The 25163-nt window shown below is 46.0% G+C and overlaps 1 protein-coding gene across 1 annotated transcript; it reads right to left on the bottom strand.

The window, feature by feature from the left end:
• On the bottom strand, nt 1–24733 carry LOC144326927 (uncharacterized). Its single transcript, XM_077924218.1, has 3 exons — nt 24668–24733; nt 21827–22148; nt 1–575 (listed from the first exon to the last, which is right to left on the bottom strand). Exons 1-3 carry the CDS (start codon nt 24731–24733, stop codon nt 1–3), a joined length of 963 nt encoding a protein of 320 aa, XP_077780344.1.
• Between the last annotated feature and the right edge of the window lie 430 nt (nt 24734–25163).

The raw sequence follows: 25163 nt of genomic DNA, 5'->3' as shown, positions 1-25163 counted from the left end.
TCACGGCTGTAACCAATCCCTGATGCTGCTGCTGATGCTAGTTAACCAAATGTCATTCCCTTGGTCTGAAAGATGAACCCCATCATTCCGGTACAAGGCTTGGTCGCCAATCCGGATACAGTCATGAGAGATGTCTCGGCCATACATAAAGCGCACCCAACGGGCCACTGCCCGATTTACAAGTTTCCTGGTTTTTTCAATGGCCATACAGCTCTGCGCACCGTGCCAAAAAATTCTCTTCAGGAAGGAGGACCAGAACACCGTCGTTCTGGGACACAAAGCAGCAAACGCATCCAAGTCTCTTTTTAAGTTCCACAACAAGTCCACACTCCTTCTGTTAGCAAGGTCATTCTCCCCTAATTGAATGACAAGGATGTCGGGAGGGCCGAATGTGGCTACTTTCTCCCACAGCAATGGCATAAGCTCTTCCCAACGCATGCCTCTTCTCGAAAACCAGGAAACTCGAACTCCAGGTGGTAAGCCAAGATTAGGCACGAGGCCGCAGCTGACTGCCCATGCACGGGCCCAATGGACTATACTGTGGCCGCAAATCCACACACTTCTCCTGAGCACAGCTGAGGATGAAAGGACAGAGAAAACCGGTAAGTAGGCGTAATATAGCAGAGCGCATTCTAGCGAATGTAACTTTTATAAGCGTTGGATTTCCACCGGCCCATTTCTTTAATTTTATCCGCAGGCAGACCCAAGTGGGCGGCTGTAGTTGCGGCACTAATCCTGAATGATCGCGGCGAGACGACGAAGAATGAGGCCGGGGAGAGGCTGGCGCCGCAGCAAAAGGCTGCTGAACACGCCCCCTCTCAGGCACCTGGTTGGATGCCTGCCGAGGGGCGTGGGTGCAAGCCAGGTGAGATGGAGGCAGGGGGCTAACGCCCCCTGCTAGGGGCAGTGCTCGGCTCCCGCCCACAACCACTCCCCTCTCTTGCAGGGAGGAGTGTCTTTACTCTTATCATTACCCCCCAATGCTTCACTTATTTCCTCATTTTTTCTCAAATAATCCATTTTTACCATAATTTTTAGTACATTACAAGCGTTACTCAAACCCTGCCAAAGTTTTTATGTTGTTTACAGTGTTCTCTTAAATACGTTGTAAATTTTCCCCATTCCTTCTTAAAGTTCTTCTCTTCCTGGTTTCTAATTTTCCCAGTTGTTTTCGCCGTTTCGGCATAGTCCATCTTCATCAGCCCTTCATCTCTGGTCAGGACTTTATCTTCTTTCCATTTCTGGGCCAGTAGTATCCACGCTGCTGTCATTGCGTACATAAATAATCGTTTCTGCTCCTTTGGTATCTCTGTACCTAAAATTGCTAATAAAAAACCCTCTGTTTTTCCCACAAACGTTATTTTAAAGATTTTTTTCCAACTCATTATAAATCATTTCCCAGAATGCTTTTGTTATCTTGCACGTCCACCACATATGGTAGAAAGTGCCTTCCTTCTCCTTACATTTCCAACATACATTTGAAACAGTTCTATACATCTTTGCTATAATTTTATAGGTGTTAAATACCACCGATACATCATTTTCATATGGTTCTCCTTCAACGCACAGCATGCTGTAAATTTTAAGTCCCAGGACATTGCTGTCCTTTGCCCCTGAAATCAGGTGGTGACAACTGGACCTGCCTGCTATGTCCCTTGCCCTGTTTCTGCTCCAGAGTGGAGCTTGAGCCTCACCGTCGACATCATGTATTCTTCTAGCAACAGCCGTGTGTTGTGTGTGGTTGTCTTCAGAACCCAAACAGGATCCATCTGGTTAGAAGGCCTACTCTATAATATGCCCCAATCACGCAGAGTCCCCTCACATGAGCAGCACAGGGTAGATAAAATTCAATTATTTTTTTAAAAAATTAAAAAATAGGATTTTTTAAAATTTAAATTAGATTTTCTTGATTTAAATTGGATTTTTAAAATAAAACGCTTTTGGAGGAAAAATCTTTCTAAAGATAGTTTTCTATTTAAGTTACATTATATTCCAAAGGCTATTCATCAGGAAATAAGGATTTTAAAAAAGTTTTTCATGTGTGCTCAAACTCAAAGTTGTTTTTTTAAAACAACAACAAAACACGTTTAACCACATCAGTTAACAAACTTGGATACATATGCTCTAATGTTATTGCTTTAGTCCAATAAATTGTTTAAATTGTTATTAAGGAAATGATTATTTTTCTCCTTCCAATAAAGTACAGCAGAAAAGTTGTCCCAATATAAACAGTTAACTTATTAAACCTTACAATAATCTCATAATTATCTGTCTATGTATATCTAATAGTATAACCAAATAGTAATTTTTGATATAACTGTAAAAACTACTCTGAAAATGTATTATTCCAAAAATGAAACCTTCCTCTGGTTGTAAATATAAAGATTATACCAGCAAGAATGAGTCTTTCTGTAAAAAAATTGATTGAAATCAAGTTTTACTGACTAGTGATTTAAATCATGTCTTGCTGACTAGTGATTTAAATCGTGACTTAAATCGATTTGATTTAAATCAAATCCACCCTGGAGCAGCAGCTTGTACATTCGGGTTCCTCTGCAGACAACTGTGTGCGACAAACAGTACTTTGAGGAAGGAGTTGCGACCCCGAAGGCTGTAATACCGTTTGCAAATAACATGTGAATAGAGTTCCCATCATGCAAGCAGGATTTCTTCTCCCTGCAGAAATCCAGCAATGTGCTCCCACTGCCCTGAACTATAGCACATGAAGGAAGCTAATACGATCCCCAAAGATGAACTACTGGCTATTAAAGGTACAGGAAGGTACACATTTTTGAGGACTCTTGACAGTTCCATTCAATAGTCCAGTTGTCTCTACACCGTCATAACTTCACCAGGCATGGAGAGGAGGAGGAAGAGGAAGAGAGAGGGAGAAGAAGCTTTCCTACTAGGTTGAAATCTCTCTCCAACCTTTTGTTTTGAAGGCAACAATTTGAATTATGGTGCTGGAGGAGACTCTTGAGAGTCCCATGGACTGCAAGAAGATCAAACCTATCCATTCTGAAGGAAATCAGCCCTGAGTGCTCACTAGAAGGACAGATCCTGAAGCTGAGGCTCCAATACTTTGGCCACCTCATGAGAAGACAACACTCCCTGGAAAAGACCCTGATGTTGGGAAAGATGGAGGGCACAAGGAGAAGGGGACGACAGAGGACGAGATGGTTGGACAGCGTTCTCAAAGCTACCAGCATGAGTTTGACCAAACTGCGGGAGGCAGTGGAAGACAGGAGTGCCTGGCGTGCTCTGGTCCATGGGGTCATGAAGAGTCGGACACGACTAAACGACTAAACAACAACAACAATGCCCAGAAAGAGGGAGTGGCAGATATGTTTGGACAGGATTGTCTCACCAGATTATACAGTACATTCCTATGCATCTTAGCCTGGGGCTGGGAGTGAACATGTTGTACATGGTGGGGTCTACTCTTAAGTAAACAGCATTGCTTCTTGGTGTCTCACCTATAACAGTATGAATACTAGGGAAGCTGTCTTCCCAATATCATACCCTACCATTTTGAATTTCCAAGATTTGCTTGCATTGCCCAATACAGCAGCATAGTTTGCCCTCAGCTCTAACAACAGCACTGCTTGAGAAGCGCATAGTAGCTCATCTGAGGAATTCATTATATAGTCAATTGAAACATACTGACTGGTATTTGATGTGGTTAGCATTGTTCCAGATCTTTGGCTTATTGACATTTGAAGATGTAAACACAATAGGAACTTAATGAACCATCTCATGACTGGTCTCAATTGTCCTTGGACTTAGCGATTAACATTAATATTTACATATGCCATAGGGTCACCGTGGGAATTCATTCGTGTTTGCAAAAAGCTTTGGCTGCATTTACGTGGCTTTTCATATACACAATTGAGCTCAATCCAGGCAAGGCAAAGCAGTCTGGTGGCAACAGGAAACATTTAAGCATGTGCACAGCAAAGTCAATGGGCTGTGAAAGTGCTTAAATAAGGTTGGGTTATGCCTTTGCAGTGGTTCCCCTCCTCCTCACATTTACTTACAGAATGCTCCCATTCACATGCCTGATTTTACCCTTAACTTTAGCTGGGAGTGTCTGTAGCAGGTCTAATATGCTGAATATTGTGGGCAGGGGAGAGTATAGCCTGCTTCTTTCAGGTGGGCAGTTTGATGCCCATCTGAGTGCCATCTCCAGGAAGGAAACCAAGGCTTGCCAGATGCAAAGCAGGGCAGGATTCCTGGACCTTTTATAGCCGTGTGGAAGTGGGAATGTCGGAAGATGCAACATCCCTTAAAGGTAAAGGGACCCCTGACCATTAGGTCCAGTCGTGGCCGATTCTGGGGTTGCGGCGCTCATCTCGCTTTATTGGCCGAGGGAGCCGGCGTACAGCTTCCAGGTCATGTGGCCAGCATGACTAAGCCGCTTCTGGCGAACCAGAGCAGCCACGGAAACGCCGTTTACCTTCCTGCCAGAGCAGTACCTATTTATCTACTTGCACTTTGACGTGCTTTCGAACTGCTAGGTTGGCAGGAGCAGGGACTGAGCAACGGGAGCTCACCCCGTTGTGGGGCTTCGAACCGCCAACCTTCTGATTGGCAAGTCCTAGGCTCTGTGGTTTAACCCACAGCGCCACCCGCTTCCCTTACTTCTACATCCCATTCAACATCCCTTGCTTCTACACCAGTGTTCCCCAACCTTCGGCCTCCAGCTGTTTTTGGACTACAACTCCCATCATCCCTCGCTAGCAAGACCAGTGGTCAAGGATGATGGGAATTGTAGTCCAAAAACAGCTGGAGGCCCAAGGTTGGGGAACACTGTTCTACACAATAAGCTGTACCCATTAAAATCAGAGGTTTCAGGTAACCAGATGCATCTGTTGCATCTGGTTACGTGCAGGTGTGGGGAACTTGCAGACCTCCAGGTGTGGTTGCAAGACTACAACTCCCATCATCCCTGACCGTTGGCCACAAATGACTCTCCATTATCTGGAGTTGAAAATATAGCCATTACTGCCACAAAATACCTGTAGAAACGTTGAAAAGGTCACTGGAGGTTTTCATTGACCAGCTTACTGAATGCTTAGCAGGACCTACAGCCTGGGTGTCACGGTCCAGTTCATGGGCGATCAAAGTCCTGGCAGGGGATGTCCAGGGGCGCCGACTTATAAAAAATATTGGGGGGGCCCATACCGGGGTCCTGCCCTGGGAAGTTTTCTAAGTTCCAATGTCAGCGGCGCCCGGCAGAGCAGCCCTCTCGGCCACGGCAGCACGGCTCTCCCAGCCCCCGGGGGCCGCCCTCCTCCCTTGCGCACCCGCAGCGTTCCTGCCCGGGGAGGCGGCGCCCCCAGGAGAGGCGGCGGCGGCAGCAGCAGCCGCGCGCGGCCCGGGCTCCCCTTGCCGGCCGCGGGAGCCAAGGCGCGCGACGAGGGCAGCCGAGGAAAGGAGCGCGCGGCCCCGTCCCGCCCTCGCCACTCACCCTTCTGCAGCGCCTTTTCCGCAAGGCCCGGGTGACGTCACCGGCGGAGGACGTTTCCGCTGCGCGCGCCCAATAATTTTCTTAAATTATTGGGGGGGCTCTGCCCCCCCAATAAAATTTTTGAGGGGGCTCGGGCCCCCTCAGGCCCCATGGAGTCGGCGCCTATGGGGATGTCAGGACTGGGGGCAAGATGGCAGGGTGGGAGCAGGAACGGGGGTCCAGAAGCCAGGATTCAGGAGCCAAAAGTCCGAGGGTCAGAGAGCAGGGAGACAAGACGCCAAGGGTCTGAGGGTCAGGAAGCAAGGAGTCACGAAGTCAGGGGTCCAAGGATCAAGAAGCAAGGAGTCAAGAAGCCGAGGTTCAAGGATCAGGAAACAAGAAGCCAAACGCAGCAAGGCAGGAAGTGTGTTTCTGTGGCAAAGAGCCGAAGGGAAATGCTGACCTTATCTCTCTTCCCAGCTCTTGCCACCAGGTGCTGTGAGTTACCAATCGGCCTCACCTGTGAGGCTGCGCCTTGCCTCTTCAGAAGAAACTTAGGAAGGCCCCAGTCCTGCACAGTCCTATTGGTCACAGGACCTGGCTCCTGCACACGCACCTGACAATGGGGGAAGGTAGGGCGCTTCTCGAATTCCCTTAAAAAATAACAATTAAAGGGTAGATGTCAATAAACTAGCAAATGGGAAACCAGGAAGCAAAAGAAAACACACCATTTTGAATTCTCACATGTGGAACACAGCCTTGATAGAAATATCCCTGCTTTTTGTTTACCAAAGACGCGGAAAACAAGGGACGCGAGTGGCGCTGTGGGTTAAACCACAGAGCCTAGGACTTGCTGATCAGAAGGTCGGCGGTTCGAATCCCCGCGACAGGGTCAGCTCCCGTTGCTCGGTCCCTGCTCCTGCCAACCTAGCAGTTCGAAAGCACGTCAAAAGTGCAAGTAGATAAATAGGTACCGCTCCGGCGGGAAGGTAAATGGCATTTCTGTGCTCTGCTCTGGTTCGCCAGAAGCGGCTTAGTCATGCTGGCCACATGACCCGGAAGCTGTCTGCGGACAAATGCTGGCTCCCTCAGCAATAAAGTGAGATGAGCGCCGCAATCCCAGAGTTGGGCACGACTGGACCTAATGGTCAGGGGTCCCTTTACCTTGTTTACCAAGATAGAAGCCTGGGACCAGATTTGGAGAACAGTGGGGGGGGGGGGAGAAACCATAATGGTCGTCATTAAGAATTAGACTTTTAGAAAGAGATACAAATTTAAGCTCTAGTGCAGAATGCCAGTGTTCTCTCACATTCTTAAAGCAGTTCAAAAATGCGTGCTCTCTCTGTGTGTGTATAAAACACATTTGTACTTGTTACACCTTTCAGGATTAGGTTCAGAGCTTGTGCTAAGGTGGAGCTCTCCATCATATTGAGAGACAGGTCCTCTGAGGAGAACAAGTGGCCTCTAAAGGACAGAGTCAAGAAGACTCAGGGAAAACAAAACTGACTCAATGCATTTCTGACTCAATGCCTTCTCTGAACCGAGTTCTTTGGAGATGGAACATTGAGACCCAACGTGTATATACTGGTGCAGATAGAACTGAGCGTTTATCTAGAGATCTTTCCCTTGCTTGTCACACTGTTATTCAATTATTGACACTTCGCTGGCCAAGTATGACTGATGGTTCAGTATTGCAGGGAGGGCAGTCCACAAAAGGTCAGCTCAAGGGGAATCTGTCGAAGCCTTTTACTATTTTCCGGGTGTCTCCTGTAGAAACCTTCCAAAGACACAAAGCGGCATGTTCTCCTCCATGGACACGCCTGCTATCTTCATGTCGCAGAATCACATTTCCTTATCTCCACTTGTTAATTAAGGGGAAAGGGTGATAAAACCGGGCCGTGTAGTACAGAGACACAGAGGCACATAATGGAATCTGCGTGCTTCACAATGCGATGCCCCAGAGCATCTCCAAGAAGCTGATAAAGAGGATATCCAAAATATATCGATGAGAATTCATGTGGGTTATTCCCAAGTATTAATTAGAGCTCTGGCAGATCGCATATACCTCCAAGGGTGGGAAAGGGGGAAGACTTGTGAAACAGGAGCAGCTTTTTCTGTAATTCACAAACTAGCACTTTCCATGACTAAATCTTGTGCACTATGGGAGGGGGAAAGGAAAATTCGGTGCTGAGAATAATTTGGATTGGAAATAAGATGGCAGATACGATATCTGCCATTCTAGAAATCAAGGGTGGGGATATCACTGCCTTCCGGGTTGGATTGCAACTCCTGCCATCCCTGATGCCCTGCTGGCTATGATTGATGGCAGCTGGAATCCAACCACACCAGGAGGGCCACAGGTTCCCTACACCTGGTATAAATCTATGGTTTTTAACTACCTTTAGAATAATGTAAGCAGTTCTGGGCATCCCAGGTAAGAAAGGCAGGGGACAGATATTTTAGAGCTGGGGAAATGATAGAAAATGGCAAGTAAAAGGATAGCAAGCCCGATCCGAATAGCTTGATCAAAACTACCACCTGCCAGCCCAAAATCCAAAGTTGCTATTTGTAAATTGGACCATTGTTATGTACTGAGTTGAATAGGATCCAAACTGCAGCAGTCTGAATGGTCCTAGAACAATAGGATCCAAAAGGCAGCAGTCTGATTGGTCCTAGAACAATAGGATTCAGAATGCAGCAGTCTGATTGGTCCTAGAACAATGCAGCAGTATGATTGGTTGGCAGGAACTACCCAATCATGCTCCAGATAGAAGTGAATCCACAACCTGATTGGCTTACAGTAGAATTCCGGAATTAGCCAATCATGTGCAGCCCATTGTGTAAATAATGTATATAAAGCAGATACTTTGAGGGGACTTGCATTCATTCCTCCTCACCACTATGAGCTGAATAAAGAGCATGAAATCACTTTGCGACTCTGAGTATATTTCAACCATAAAGAAGGCTGATCGCCGAAGAATTGATGCTTGTGAATTATGGTGCTGGAGGAGACTCTTGAGAGTCCCATGGACTGCAAGAAGATCAAACCTCTCCATTCTGAAGGAAATCAGCCCTGAGTGCTCACTGGAAGGACAGATCCTGAAGCTGAGGCTCCAGTACTTTGGCCACCTCATGAGAGGAGAAGACTCCCTGGAGAAGACCCTGATGCTGGGAAAGATGGAGGGCACAAGGAGAAGGGGACGACAGAGGATGAGATGGTTGGACAGTGTTCTTGAAGCTACAAACATGAGTCTGACCAAACTGCGAGAGGCAGTGGAAGACAGGAGTGCCTGGCGTGCTCTGGTCCATGGGGTCATGAAGAGTCGGACACGACTAAACGACTAAACAACAACAATTTGTAAATGGAGCGAAACTCCTCATTAGTACTAATACAGGTTGCTTTCCTGATGCAAACAACAGTTGGGCGTCTATGGGTGTATTTCTGGTCCCTCTCTGGTCCGTAAAGTTCTAATGTTGTTTGGGTTCCCTTTCACCTACTATTTACATTTTTAAAAAAACATGCACTTATATATATATATATATATATATATATATATATATATATATAATAAAATATATATTATATTTTATTATTATTATATTATATTATATTATATTATATTATATTATATTGCAGCATCAGGATGGGTGGGGTATAAAATTATTATTATTATTATTATTATTATTACAGCTAGCTATACCCTGGGAACCAGTGGGTTAGAGACACTCAATCTTCTGTTACCATATTAAGAGTCCACATCAATCTAGTGGGGCTATTGATTTTTTTTTTGTTCCGTTCTTCTTTTTGCTACGTATTTTGGGTTCTCATTTTGTATTTTTATGTTGTTTACCACGCTGTGTTCTTCAGATGAAAAGTAATATACTAATTCAACAAATAAATAAGTAAAAAAATATATGGATTATAATATTGTCAGTAGGCCTAGGGCAGACAAAAGGAAGTAAAATGGCAAACTGGCACTAATTAAAAATAAAATTAATGAACAATTGCTCTAGCTGCAAAGAGGAAAGCAGTAATTAACACCTCCCCCCTCAGGGAACAGGAACTCATTAAGGGCAATTCAGGGATATCATTGCCACAGGACTGAGTAGGAAACAAAAATGAAGCACTCTCATAGAAAGAGGCAAGGACAAAGCTACTAATTAAAGGGACTATAGCCCTGAAGAGTCTCAGGAGAATTTTGCTAACCAACATTGGGCAGGCCATTGTTGCAATTGTATTTAAAGTCATACATTAGTTTTTTTTAAATGAAGGGGAACATTGGAATTGAATGGGTGGTAATTATAACATCTGGATTGTCCATATAATCTGAGCAAATGAAGAATTCAGTTCCAGACTAAATGACTAGTATGGAAGAAGCCCTGGTACGATCACAACAAATGGATAACAACTTTGCATTATTATGCCAAAACTCATGCTTGTGTGCAATTTAGCAGAAATTACCCTATTTCTGGCTCTTATCTACTACCACGAGGTCTCCAAACACATTCCTTCTAAAAATTTAAAACTTGGGATTTTCAGGCTTCTGTGACAAAGCTCAGATTTTTGTTCGAATCCATTTTTGTACGTTGTGGTCCATTCGCAGTATGCTGATTCCAAATAAACCTTAATAAACTGGCCTACAACATTACAACATGAGTTGGTTTTTAAAAGATCTAAATCCACATTCAGCATCTAACACCTACACACACATGATGAGCCTGGAGTGAGGGCTTACCTCCATCCAGAAAATTAAAGGCTCTGCCCTTCTGTGATTCACACATATGTGTGTTTTCTCACATCTCCTTATTCTTGCATTTTTAGGCACCCTGCTAGTCTCTGATGATTCATCTTCCCTTTATAACTCAGTCCCATGTGGTGCTTTCCTGAAACCCGCTGTTGTTACAAGAGAGGCATGAAATATAACGGAACCAAAGGATACATCAGGATCTTCCACTGATTTTAGTGGAGCATCTGACATTATTAAAACTCTTAGCTGAAATTCACTTACTAAGCAGAACATCCAGCCTTCTGATGATGATCCAACATATTCCTTTATTTTTCATTTGGGTACAACATGACACAATGGACAACAGAGTGGTTTAACAATCAAGCCCTCCTCCTAGGGCACTCTGAATATTGTAGCTCTGTGAGGGGAATAGTAGACTCCAAGTGACTCCTTTAACAAACTACAGCTCCCAGGATTCTTTAGGGGGAAGCCATGATTGTTTAAAGTGATACGATACAGATTTTAATGCATAGGGCAGGTGGGGCCTTTGTTTGATAGCCAATATTCTCTCTCTGCCCCTCTTTTTCCGCAGCTTTGAAACCTTTGAGTGAATTGCTTTGGTTTTATCTAAAATTCACCCATTTCAACCAATAGAACTGTTGGATTAAGAAAGTGAAAATGTTTACATTGCTATCTTCATTCCTTCGGTCAGCTCACCTGTTTTCCTACATCGGAATACATAGGTTGATGGAGGAAGAGGGAGAAAACATACGCATTCTGATGCAGTGTCATGTGTGAATCTCGTATTTTTAATCAATTTATTGGAGCGACTGCCAGGCTTAAAACTAAATTAATTGATTTGTCCTTAATTCTGTTCTATTTCTCATCTCATTCGGTATGCATTTCCCTTGGTTTGTATTGTGATGACCAATGGTTTTAAGCAATAAATCTGAACAGAAATATTACTTATATAAGATAATTATAGATTTATTTTTTTACACCCCCTCGAGGTGGATTTCAACAGGTTGAGAGCAAACTATGCGATCAATAATCAGATTTAATCCTAAATCACCATGGAAACAGCAACCCCCCCCCGAAAACTAAAATGCAAATAAACCAGCATTGTTTCCCGTCGCTTCTGAATGCAGGAGTGAAACTCATGTGGTGTGTGCCTTTTCCCTACACGAAAGTGATATCCATATTGAAACTTGCTGTGTATGAGGCAGCCCTAATGGAGAAAAAATATTTGATAGAGGCTGCTAAAATCCTGTTTCATTAAAGTAAGCCTCAGACTCACCCACGATTTAAAATATCCAGGAGCTCACCTGCAGAGTGAGAGTCTAATCCCATTTCTACTTGAATAAAATCAGCGACAGCCTCATTGAACTCAGGAGCTAATGAAATCAGGATCCAGCCTTGCGAGGAAAAAAGGACCGGAGGTGACTGCGGACTAAACCAATAAGAAAAGGGCACGATTGATAAAGGAAAGAAAAATGGTGGTTAGGTTAAAGTAGAAAAGAAAGAAATGGACATCCAAGGGGAGCCAAAGGAAGGAGGGGCAGAAGATTAGTAACATATGGCAGGTATCAATTATTTACCATGTATGTACAGTTAAGAAAGCTCACATCCCGTCGGGACTGGGCCTGCATCCTAAAAAGCTGAACTGTGTTTTAAAAGCAGAGGGAAAGGAAGATTAGCAATCGAAAAGTTCTGCAATTAATTAACATCTCCAGGGCACAACCGTGTTGGAAAAAGCCCCTTCAACCCTTTATGAATCGGGTTGCAAGAGAAATTGGCTGCACCAAGTTACAGCAGATGCCTGAGAATGATGGGGACAAAATGTAATGATATCCAATATTAGTCATTGAGCAAACCCATTAAAAAGAGCTGACTTGATTTCAGTGGGTCTACTCTGAGTAAGACTTAGGTGGAGAAGACCCTGTATGTCATCTTTCATCTTCTGCTCCTGAATAGAAGGAACCAAGGGCTTTCCTTTTAAATCAAATAAAATGCAAGTGAAAATAGCCCTTTTACTTACCGGTAAATCCAAGGTTTGCTGTTAACCCCTTTGCCTCCATTTCAGAACCACAGTGCAATTACTCTAGAATTTCCAATTGGCATTCATTACTCTTTTCCCACTTCACCAGTCGGAAAAGTCTGTCTTCTTCTTGGGCGATCACTTGTAGCCAAGTAAGATCATCTTCCATGAACACGGTCTTAACAGTGAGTCTGTAAGTGACTGTGGAGGCCAATTCTGGATCCATACGTCCTTCCACAGCGGGGACATGGATTTCCAGATGGGAGTTGATCATGGTGAGGATTTGCCAAACGTGCCTTCCTCTTAGCATGTTTCTCCCTTTCATCTTGAGTTCAAGCATCTTCAAAGTCCATTGCACCTTTGGAAAAGGTTGTTCTCCAATTGGAGCACTCGCAGGCCAGTGTTTCCCAGTTGTCGGTGTTTATACTACATTTTTTAATATTTGCCTTGAGAGAGTCTTTAAACCTCTTTTGTTGACCACCAGCATTACGCTTTCCATTTTAAAGTTTGGAATAGAGTAGTTGCTTTGGAAGACGATAATCAGGCATCCCAACAACATGACCAGTATAACGATGTTGATGTTGAAGAATCATTGCTTCAACACTGGTGATCTTTTGCTTCTTCCAGTACACTGGCATTAGTTCGCCTGTCTTCCCAAGTGATGTGTAATTTTTTTTGGAGACACCGTTGATGGAATCTTTCAAGGAGTTGGAGATGGCGTTTATAAGTGGTCCATGCTTCACAAGCATACAATAAGGTTGGTAGTGCAATAGCTTTGTAAACGAGCATTTTGGTTTCCCTGAGAATGTCCCGGTCCTCAAACACCTCAATTGGGAGAAAGCTGCACTCACAGAGCTCAGGCAATGCTGGATTTTGGCATCAATGTCGGTCCTTGTGGAAAGATAACTGCCCAGGTAGAAGAAATGATCGACACTTTCCAACGTTACACCATGTCTCCTTTCCCACCTCCCTAGGTGGGAGGTGTTGTGGTCCTCTGACAACACCAAGAATCTCTGGGGTTGTTCCAGTCCAGGGATGCCCAGTGGGGTTGAGGTGTCCAGAAGAGGCCAAGCAATGCTTTAGAACTCAGTCCAAATATTAAGAGGTGGAATCGGGAATGTTTTCAGGCATTGGATAAAAACGGAGTCCAACATGGGATGAATAATAATAATAATATATTTGCATCTACTCGTGCCAAGTTCACAGTCAAGGTTGGCTTCAGGTTTGGGGGGAGATATCAGCAACGTTTCTCTGATTGCAGACCTTCCAAGTGTTCCTATTTTCCAGGAGTGTCCCTGATTTAGAGAAGCCATTCTGGTTCCTGAATTGATCCCGGAATGTCCCGCTTTTCCTAAGGATGTCCCTATTTTCACTGGAAAAATGTTGGTGGGCATGGAGTTACCCAACCCCCAATCCATCTGAAGGCAGCCCAGTATAGGGAAGTTTTTAAATGTTTAATTTATATATATAGTTAGAAGCTGCCCAGAGTGGCTGGGGCAACCCAGTCAGATGGGCAGGGTATACATAGTAAAATTATTATGATGGAATAGGACGTCTGCATTATTATTTTTCATGACCAGATGCTTGTACGCGCAGGAAGACCTCTTCTGCTTATCTTCTGCCAGTAACCGGAACTTAATGAGAACCGAACTGCACCAGGTGAAATGGATGGGGTCCGTTTTCCACTGGTAGATTTAGGGCTCAATCAGGGGTCATATGAAGATGCTCCCACCACAAGCAATGAGTTACTAGCTGAAACCTTCTTATTGGATCTCTCATGCTTTCCATCACGAGAAGCCCCATAATATAGGTCAAAGGTCCCTCCGCATTCCCTAGGGGTAGCCCCCAGGAAGGAGCAGCCTAAATGGCTTCTATTGATCCAGCAGATTGATTGAGCCCCAGCTGTGATTAATTTTGGACCAAAAGCACCTGCGGTAGCAAAGCAATAGGTCAAGGTTTCAAAGCTGTATCGGCTGAAGCAAGGGCTGCTTTTTAAGGGGCACACAAGGCCCTTTAAAAGGCCAGTGAAGGATTGTAGCTTGTTAAAGGCTTTCCAAGCCTGCTAATATTAACCCACCGAACTGGCCGTGCTCAGCTCTGCAGCTTGCCCTAATAGCACCTTAATAGCACAATAATGTGGACTGCGCAGAAATTATCAGATTGATCTTCTGATTGATGGGGAAATCATGACCACTCTGGCCTCTTCGCTCGCTCTTCATTGGATTGTTTTTGAATTCATCACACATACGGACCACAGCACTTAGTTTCATAATTAATGCTTGGGACAAAGAAAGTCATTCATTTATCAGTTCTTTGCTGCTTTCTCCACTCCCCCCCCCCCGAACGGCTCATTCTTAATGTGTGAACAGATTGAAGCAGCCCCGTGATGACAGTTGTGTTGCTTGGTTCACTCCCTGGAGTCATCCATTCACACATGCAATTTGACATTTACTTCCTTCTCTGTTTGCCTCCACATCCTGCCCTTCTTCCCAGTGGGCACAGGGATGAGCACGTCTTATCTTCACAACAACCCTGTAAAGCAGGCTAGGCTGAGAGATGGAGAAACTTGCACAGGGGCACCAAGAGAACGACACAACTGAGCAGGGACTGGAATCTAGACCCCTGCCAGCCCAAATCCAGAAATCTACTAGCTATATCATGCAAAGAGCTATAAGCAGGGAGACCAGTGTTTAAATCTCTACTCGGCTATGAAGCTTCTTCTGTGACTTTGAACCAATCACAACATAGTTGGGAGGAAGGAAAGCACCTTGATCCCCTTGGACAGAAGGCGGGATCACAATATCTGGAATCCAAATATATTTCCGAGATAGTGAATATTCAGAGGTCCATCTACTCACGTGCATGGGAACAGGTATAAATAATAAGCCTCTCCATGATTGAGAATAGAAAGTAGTGTAAACCAGGTATAAAGGTAAAGGTAAAGGACCCCTGACAATTAAGTCCAGTTGCGAACAACTTGGGTTGCGCCGCTCATCTCACTTTACTGGCCGAGGAAGCCGATGTTTATCCGCAGACAGTTTTTCCGGGTCATGTGGCCAGCATGACTAAGCTGCTTCTGGCGAAACCAGAGCAGCGCACGGAAACGCCGTTTACCTTCCCGCCGGAGCGGTACCTATTTATCTATTTGCACTTTGACGTGCTTTTGAACTGCTAGGTTGGCAGGAGCTGGGACTGAGCAATGGGAGCTCACCCCGTCGCAGGGGTTCGAACCACCGACCTTCCGATCGGCAACCCAAGGCTCAGTGGTTTACACCACAGCGCCACCCGTGTCCCATAAACCAGGTATAGGGCAACCCAAAATAAAATTAAAAAGTGGTCCAAGGCAGTGCATGAACCAGATCAAAGAATACAGTGGTACCTCGGGTTAAGAACATAATTCGTTCTGGAGCTCTGTTCTTAACCTGAAACTGTTCTTAACCTGAGGTACCACTTTAGCTAATGGGACCTCCTGCTGCCGCTGTGCCGTCGGAGCATGATTTCTGTTCTCATCCTGAAGCAAAGTTCTTAACCCGAGGTAAAATTTCTGGGTTAGCGAAGTCTGTAACCTGAAGTGTATGTAACCTGAAGCGCATGTAACCCGAGGTACCACTGTATATGGATTCTTCAACCCAAACAGTGCTATGATCTGATTAGATGTAACGGTTGTATTCTGCTATTCCAGCAGCAAATGTTGAGCTCAAAGTGGCTCACAATAGCATTAGAAAATAAATACTGCCACCACTATAATCAAACATAGTAGCGTATAACAAAAGCAAACAACAACAGATTCATCAAAACAATTAATACAATTCCATAAAGTCATAATAATTCAAAATAACAGAAATGGTTAGCACCAGTCATGCGTTTGTCCAAAGCACTCTCGTCGACTGAAAGGTCCTCCCCTTTAACCTGACAATGTGTCTCATCCAACAAAAACAAGGGGCTCATTGCAGTGGTTTTCAACCAGTGTGCCGTGGCACCCGGGGGTGCCTTGAATGATGCTCAGGGGTGCTGCAGACAACACTGACCTCTGTCCCTCTTCCTTCCGGTCTCTTGCATCTCTGCCTTCCAAAGGCTTGTGTGGCTGTTTGTTGCAGCAGCCCTGGCTACAAGCTCCACAGGGGAATGGTGCCTCTGGGGCTGGGCAGGGGGTGCTTTCCAGGCCTCTGCGGGGCAGTGTGAAGAGGCACCTCTCTTTGGGGCAGGTGGGGAGCAGCTCAGAGACCAGGGGCAGCAGCAGCTGCCCGGAGGACTCCCAAGGAGAGGGAAGAAGAGAGGAGGCCGAGGGAACACTCCACCAGGGAGGGTGTTCGAAAAGGGGTGAGGGACTGCCGGCTCTGCAGGCAAGGGGTGACATAACTGGGGGCTCCTGAGCCCCACAGGGGTGCTGCAGAAAGAATGTAGTTGGTCAAGGGAGCCGTAGACCCCAAAAGGTTGGAAACCTCTGGCATATTGGACATCACAAATGATCTCAGTCCTTGAGGTGTTCCTGACATGGGTTACAACTCAGGTCTCATACCCGCATGATGTGGGGCTACCCCTTGGGGGATGGAGCCTTGGGAATTATTAACTTGTTTTTGGAAACCTTGCTGCATTTCAAAGGCATGCATATTTTACTAAATTAAATCCTTGATATTTGCAATTTACCAAAGGACCATGAACTTTGGGTTCTTGGTCCCAGGCACACTCATGGTCACCTTCCATTCAACAATGGAGTAATGACTTGCACTCCTTATTTCAGCTGGCAAAGGATCAATGGGAGGGAAAAGAAAAAAAGCAAGAGAACATTTGATCAGGATATTTGATTTCCAGGTCACAACACTTTAAGCCATGTCCCCCGTTTCCTCAATTAATGTTTTATTTTTGTTTGACTATTACGTTATCCTCATTGTTCAGAAATGATAAATTCTGTTAATGAAGTCGTCAGGATGTGTGTGTGTGTGTGTGTATAGAATATACCGTACAGATTCTGTCTCAGAGTTACTATACCGTACATTTAAACACTTGCTTAAAGCACATGACTCCCCCTAAAGAATCCTGGAAACTCTAGTCTTCCCCTCACAGACCTACAGGCTCCAGCATCCTTATTAAACTACAGTTCACGGCAGGGCTTTTTTTCAGTCGCAATTCACTGGGACTCAGTGCCTCTCAGGTGGGCGCCATTGCCATTCTAAGAGAACAAGAGAAGTGTTCTTGGTGAGTTCCAGCACCTCTTTTTCTAGAAAAATAGCACTGGTTCCTGGGATTCGTGTGCTTTAAATGTGAATTGGGTGTGCTGTAAATTTATAGTGTAGATCTGCTCTCAAATTGTCCTGTGACTTGCTCACTGTTCTGGAAAGAAGCCTATGAACTATGCCGGCACCCCTGTGACAGAAACCACATCCATTCCACCCATTTTTCACTTGATCCACTGTGGATATTCGATTGTGGGTTTTTTGTCCCCTCACAGAACTCCAGGAAGTGGAGGGGACGTGTCATTGTTGATAGGGAACAATTTGAGAACTCCTCTGAATCCACAGCCGCAGAGGATGTTTTCTAAATGGCCCTAACAGATCGGAGGTGACCGAAGCTCAGTCTCTAACAAGCAAACAAGGAAACATGAACTTCCTCCCTCTCAGCTACAAGAGCTCTCTGGTTACCCTTTAATAGCTTTTGCAGTCACCCTTTGAAAGACAGTTAGCAGGGCTCAGCTCAGATCAATGCGGGTGCTTTTTGAGCCCACGAGGTAGATGGAGATACAGGGGTGGGAGAGGGATGCCGGGCGGCCTAGAATTGCTAGCAATGCATGGGAAATCTGGGAGGAAAATGAAGCCACAAATCCAACTTCCTAACAAAATGGCTGCTCAGGGAATGTTGACTAATGCTCACCTCGGTGCGGTGGGTTTTGATTCAATTCGGACACCCCGAGCCTTCAGAAAAATAGAGGCAGGAGTAAAAGTAGAACACCAAAGCTTCTGCCCAACTCACTCACCCAACTAACTAACTAACTCCTTGGCCTATGGTTCTCCATCCTAGAATGACTGTCAGGAGTCCAGGTTCCCAGCTTGATAACACAGTAAGTGTAGCTAATTAAAAAGGAGGATTTATTGCAAAAACAGATAGCTATCCAGATAGTCTATCCAGATAGCTAAACAGATAGTCTATCCAGCAAGAAGCATTGTCACAGTTCAATGAAGCATTCCAGACAGGGAAAACTCTCAGGGCGCAGGATCAGTGTTGGATACAGACTTTGGACAGTGTCAGGGGCCACACAGAGATTTCAGGAGGTGACACATTTACTCTCTGGGTCAGAGGTTCTCCACCTCCATGATAACCCATTGTTTTTATCCGGTGGCTCACTGTATAGAAAGGGAGTTTCATCCTGCCATTGCAAACAGTCGCTGTCACCACCACTTTCAGGGGAAATGCCTGAACCACATGACAATTTGCCAAGCGGCAGAAGGGTTGTTTAAAAAAACAAAATATATTATTGGATATAATGGGGTTCAGGGAAAAATTTGTGACAGGAATAAAGGCATTATATGCAGAGCAATTTGCAAACATGATAGTAAAAGGGTTTTTTATTAGAAAAATGCATTACTGCTGAGGGAACCAGACAAGGTTGCCCACTCTCACGGTTACTGTATATTTTCTCAGGCCGTCAAGTCTGAAATGCGACAGCAACCACTACTACCAGTTATGCAAACTGGCCTCTTACTGAAGTACAGTCAAACCTTGGCTACCAAACGCCTCCGTTTTAGAACATTTCGACTCCCTTACACCGAAAACCCGGAAGTAAATGCTCCAGTTTTCAAACGTTTTTTCGGAAGCTGAATGTCCGACACGCCTTCTGCTTGAGTGCTGGAAGCTGCTGCAACCAATCGGAAGCCGTGCCTCGGTTGCTGAACATTTCAGAAGCTGAACAGGCTTCCAGAATGTATGATGCTCAACATCAGAGATTTGACTGTATCCTTGTTTTGTTTTGACTCAGAAACACCCTTCTCCCAGTCAGGGCCATAGGTAGGGGGTGGCGAGGTGGGCAACCGCCAGGGGCGCAGGCAAGGGGGGGCGCAAAATTGGCCTAAAAAATATGTCCGTAAATATGTCCATAAATAAAAATATTGATTATTGCCTCATAAGAAATGGTTTTAAATAGAGGGTGAATTGAATGGGTGGAGGGTTGGAGGAGAGGCGGAAAGAAGAGCTAATTTGTCCATGGCTAGGGGGCGTGATCTGGACAGTTCTGTCAGGGGTGCAAGATCACCCTAGCTACAGGTCTGCTTCCAGTCTTATCTCAGTTGCTGGTTGCCGATTTGATTCCATTTACCAATTGCTTCCCATGAAATCCCTCTTGAGATGTCGTATTGGAAGCAATTCTTAAGTGGAATTAATCAAACAAACACGCTGCGGAACAGTAAGAAACCAGCAACTGAAACCCAGTCGTGACGTAAACAATCTTCCTAATCCTGAAAGTGGAGGTGGGAACAATATTAGCTATTGCAACATGGAAGCCGTTCATCCCCTTTTTGAGTTATTCCCCAGGTAGCATCGCAACGCCAGGGCATCATTCCATTCTGAACCCTTTAGAGATCTGTGGAGACAAAAGTCCTCAAATGCATGAGTCACCCACCTTTTCCCTGGGGGTCCTGATTAATTTCCAGCTTGGATTGCATCATGTGTGTGTCTGTCTGCTGAAGCATATATGTGCAATGGGAGGGGCTGGAGTTGCAGACGAGAGCCCAACAAAGTTGCACAATTGGTACTTCGGATAAGAAATAAATGCACCTATGTTTCTGGTGGCAGCGAGGAATTTGAGCTTCCACCCAATTAGCATGACGAATAAATCGACCCATAACCTGTAATCATCCAGACTGCAGAGAGGCGGTCTAGGAATCTGCACAACCGAGATTATACGGCAAACAGCAAAAAACTAGAATCTCACACCACAAAAGAACCGAGTTTCTAGTTCTTTCATGTGCAAAGAGAATTGCAGTATGCTTCTACTCCAGGCGTAGGAGGCTGGGGGTCCAGGTGGGTCGCCTAGTGTTGTTTCCCCCCCTTTATTCTGTAAGTTCCGCAATCCTTGCAGCAGCCCTTTAAAGAAGCCAAGTATCATTTCCTGTGTATCGCAGATGGCTGGCTTGTCACCTGTTTGTGGCTGAAGTGAGATTTTGGCCATCTTTCCCACGACCCTTTGCTAGAAGCCCATGGCGTGCTGCTAGATTTCAGTCTGCTTCTTAGACTTCTCTCCCTCTCTTTCTCTTTCTCTCTCTTTCTCACACACACACACACACACACACACACACACACTTGAGTACAGTTCACTTGCTGACTTCATGGACCTGAAAATGCTTCCACCTGGAAGTGGCCATTTCCTTTCTGATACAGTCCTAATTGATTGGCTTGATAAATGGTGAGCTTTTGCTGCCCCGAAGCACAGCCTGTTAGTTACTCAATAATAAATAGATCTGGCTGGCACTTGCGGATGCAGCCGCCCCCTGCTCAAGCTTCTCCCACAATGACTCCGAACAATAGCTGCTTCTTTCATCCAAAGCTAAGCACACAAACTCTGCTTAGCTCAAAAATGCCCACTGTAACTAGGATTTCCACCACCGCCTGGTTACATTTTTTTTATTTAAAGGAACAGAGGCTTAAAGCTCCATCTTCTTCTAGAAGACGCTAGAGAAACAGGGAGAATAAAACGTTGTATGCAAGGCAAAGCCAGCTGGTTCTCTATTCCAGTGTTTCCCAACCTTTTTTGGGCAAAGGTACACTTGTTTCATGAAAAAAATCTCGAGGCACACCACCATGCCAGATGGGGAAAGGTCACTTTTTACTTATGTAAAAAAAAATAAAAAAATAGTAACAGCATAGAAGGTAGAGAAGGTAGGACTCGAACCAGTGGATTCACGTTACGATAAAGATTTTGACTAAACATGGGAAAGAACTTTCTGCTGGTAAGGGCTGTTCAACAGGGGAATGGTCTCCCTCGGGAGGTTTTTCCCTTCTTGGAGGTTTTTAAGCAGAGGTGGGATGTCTGTCTGCCATGGATGCTATGGCTGAGATTCCTGCACTGCAGGGGTTGTACAGTACTGGATAGCCCTGGGGATCCCTTCCAACTCTACGATTCTATTAGGATCCCTTTTATAAAAGAGAGAACTTTAATGGCACGGCCATTATTTATTTCGGCTTCTCCCAACGGGGCCACGAAGGATCAGAAAAGCTGAAGAAGAGACCCTTCCTCAGAGGAGGCGGGAGACCACCGGACCCGCCGAGGAGGGGAATCCGGCCGCCTTTCCCTCCAGAGCTTCGCCTTTTGCCCCGGCCAAGTTGCGCCGAGGGCGCCTTGCGGGCTCTGCGTGGCTTCAGGCGGAGCCTAGGAGCCACTTCCCAGCCTGGAGGGCAGGCTGTGCGCGGACCCCGCCACTCTCGGGGCGCGACCCAGACCCCGCTGCCTTCCACGGCCAGCAGAGGTAGGCCGCCGGCTTCTAACCCGGCGGAACTGGGGCGTCCCGGGCGCAGCGCCGCGCTCCCCGCTCCTCCCGCCCTGCCCCCTTCTCCCGGGTGCCCCCTCCCTCCTTTGTTCTCTGGAGCCCCGCCTCCCCCTCTGCCCCAGCTCGCCTATTGGCTCACGCAGCCGCCACTCAGGTGGGGGCCCGCTTTGGCCCCGCTCCCCGGCCGCCGAGAGAGAGTGGGAGCGTGCGGGGCGGGGCTGGGCGGCCGGGCGTCTCCTTCCCTGCGCTGCTTCGGCCGCATCTGCAGCCGCCGCGGGACCAGGCGGGAGGCCAGTCATGCCCAGACACTGCCAGCCGCTCGGAAGGAGCCGTCGCTCCGCCGGGCAGTGCCTGCCTGCGCGCCCCTCGCTCCCTGCGCCGAGGATGGCGGGGGCGCCGGGCGCAAGGCAGCGCCGGGGCTGCTGGGCAAGCGGCAGATGCTGATGCAGTTTGGGGAATTCCTGTCACAGGGAGCAAGGCAGAAGCGGATGACGGGGCACGTTCCCCGGGGGAGCGGGGCCGGAGGATTAGCCCGACTCGCCCGCCTCCCTCCCACGGCACACTAGGCAACGTCCGGCGGCACACTAGTGTGCCGCGGAACACCGGTTGGGAAACACTGCTCTATTCAAGGCACTTAAGCAAAATCAATGTCTGTCCTGTATGCATCGGCTTGAATGAGAAAATGAGTTAATTTGAGGAAATTTGTGGGAGGAAAGTTTCCTGTTTCCTCTGCCTCCTCCTGTACCCCCCAGAAAGCCTCCCCAGAGAGTTTGGGGTTGTCTGGACAATGTGGAATGAGGTGGTATGGGAGATCACCCCCCCAATCAATCAAAGTTCGCCCCACACCTCATCCCACATGTAAGCATTATTTAGTTCCAACCAGGTTGACTTTAGAGGTAAAGGGACCCCTAACCGTTAAGTCCAGTCGCGGACGACTCTGGCGTTGCGGCACTCATCTCGCTTTATTGGCCGAGGGAGCCGGCGTACAGCTCCCTACAGGTGATGTAGCCAGCATGACTAAGCCGCTTCTGGTGAACCAGAGCAGAGCACGGAAATGCTATTTACCTTCTCGCCGGAGCGGTACCTATTTGTCTACTTCCTCCCACCTCTAACCCACCAATCTGTGGCGGACATGTGAGAGTCGCCAAAGAGGGTGGAAAACTGTGAACAAACACACTGAAACAATGATTAATATAAAACTTCCTTTCTTAAGAATGTACCCAGGAGTTGATACCAGTGCTTCTTTTCTGGGGGGACGCATACCCCTAAACATTTTGTGAATCTTTGTACTTTTGTCCATTTACTGTATTTATTTTTCCCAATTTGAACTATAAAATGGTGATTTTCTTGAGTCAAAATGAGAGTACCCCTAAACATTTTTTAAGAAAAAAAGCACTGGTTGATACCATATGTATTTGTAGCAGCACAGACCCTCCCAATGTCCCTATTTTCCAGGGGCGTCCCTGATTTAGAGAAGCTGTCCTGGTTTCTGATTTGACCCCAGAATGTCCCACTTTTCCTTAGGATGTTCCTATTTTCCTTGGAGAAATGTTAGAGGGTATTTGACCCATGAACTGTCTGAAGGCAATCCGGTATATGGAAGGTGTTTTTTTAATGTTTAATGTTTCATTATGCTTTTATATATGTTGGAAGCTGCCCAGAATGGCAGTGGCAACCCAGTAAGATGTGTGGGGTATAAATAGTAAAATTATCATTATGGAATGAGACGTCCCTGTTTTCATTGGAGAAATGTTGGAGGGTATGGCAGCATGTCATGTAAGGTATCAGGAACCTTTAATAGCCCATGTCTTACTCAGAAGTAAATCATGGTTCAAATGGGATTTTGTTTGTTTGTTTAATACTAAAACTAGCTTTATATGCGTAAAAATAAGGAGGCAGCTTAATCATTTTGTTCAGAACTAACTGCAAAAGCACACCAAACACTGCACTTCAGATAGCAGAAATTGCCCTTCTGAAATATTATAAAGGGTATTTCGCCGAAGAATTGATGCTTTTGAATTATGGTGCTGGAGGAGACTCTTGAGAGTCCCATGGACTGCAAGAAGATCAAACCTATCCATTCTGAAGGAAATCAGCCCTGAGTGCTCACTGGAAGGACAGATCCTGAAGCTGAGGCTCCAATACTTTGGCCACCTCATGAGAAGAGAAGACTCCCTGGAAAAGACCCTGATGCTGGGAAAGATGGAGGGCACAAGGAGAAGGGGACGACAGAGGACGAGATGGTGGGACAGTGTTCTCGAAACTACCAGCATGAGTTTGACCAAACTGCGGGAGGCAGTGGAAGACAGGAGTGCCTGGCGTGCTCTGGTCTATGGGGTCACGAAGAGTCGGACACGACTAAACGACTAAACAACAACAAGAAGGTGCCATTTTGGGGCCAGACAACTCTCAAGTCTTATTTTTCAGATGACAGACTGAGTGTGATTATCAGTTGAACATCTGGCTAGTTCAGATGACACGACTAAACAACAACAACAACAAATTTTATTAATTTTAGAATGTATGTTTTGCATTAACAGAAAACGAAGCAAACTATCTTCGGAAGACTAACCATTTTTATATTTACGAACTACGCCTTCTCAGTGCAGCGAGAGTCCCTTTTCAATTTAACCTTTACTATAGGACCAACCTGAGCCTCACCCACCTGACCTTAAGGGTCCTTGGCTAGATGGAAGGTTTAAACATGAAAAATAAGGAAACACAGAGAGGAAATACTCTTTTACCAGCCTTTTGTGAGGTATCTCCGCATTTTCCAGCCCTGCTTTAGTTTCCTGCTGGGAAATGATGCCTTTTCCTATTAAACTGAAGAAAGCAACCAACTATTTGGAAGACACTAAGCTTTAAAGTTTAGAAGTCTATATTTACCCATTTATTTCTGCTGTGTCACTGTCTCGTTGGGTCGATTATCCTCTGGCTGGGAAAGAGCTGACTCAGACCTCTGCCTGGCACAAGGTCTTACCTGCAGCACAGCAGAAGCTCCCTGGGATGCGCTTGAATCCTGCAAGTCTTCCTGAATCTTTTGCATTGCCAAACTGAGAATCACACACAAGATATTGCCGTAAGCAAGACAACTTACTGCGGAAGTTGTGACACATGAAGAAGAAGAAGAGTTTGGATTTGATATCCCGCTTTATCACTACCCGAAGGAGTCTCAAAGCGGCTCACATTCTCCTTTTCCCTTCCTCCCCCACAACAAACACTCTGTGGGGTGAGTGGGGCTGAGAGACTTCAAAGAAGTGTGACTGGCCCAAGGTCACCCAGCAGCTGCATGTGGAGGAGCGGAGACGCGAACCCGGTTCCCCAGATTACGAGTCCACCGCTCTTAACCACTACACCACACTGGCTCTCATAACGCACGTGTGATAGGAATTTTGAGGTCTTAGATATATGGTAATGTTCATAACCGCACGTACATAGATCAGCACAGGAAGACCGACCTGAAGCCATTTTGATTC

The sequence above is a fragment of the Podarcis muralis genome, chromosome 1 (genome assembly GCF_964188315.1).
Source record: "Podarcis muralis chromosome 1, rPodMur119.hap1.1, whole genome shotgun sequence".
In the NCBI taxonomy this organism is placed as follows: domain Eukaryota; kingdom Metazoa; phylum Chordata; class Lepidosauria; order Squamata; family Lacertidae; genus Podarcis; species Podarcis muralis.
Note: the sequence above shows the minus strand (reverse complement) of the source record. Positions and strands in the feature narration are given on the sequence as shown.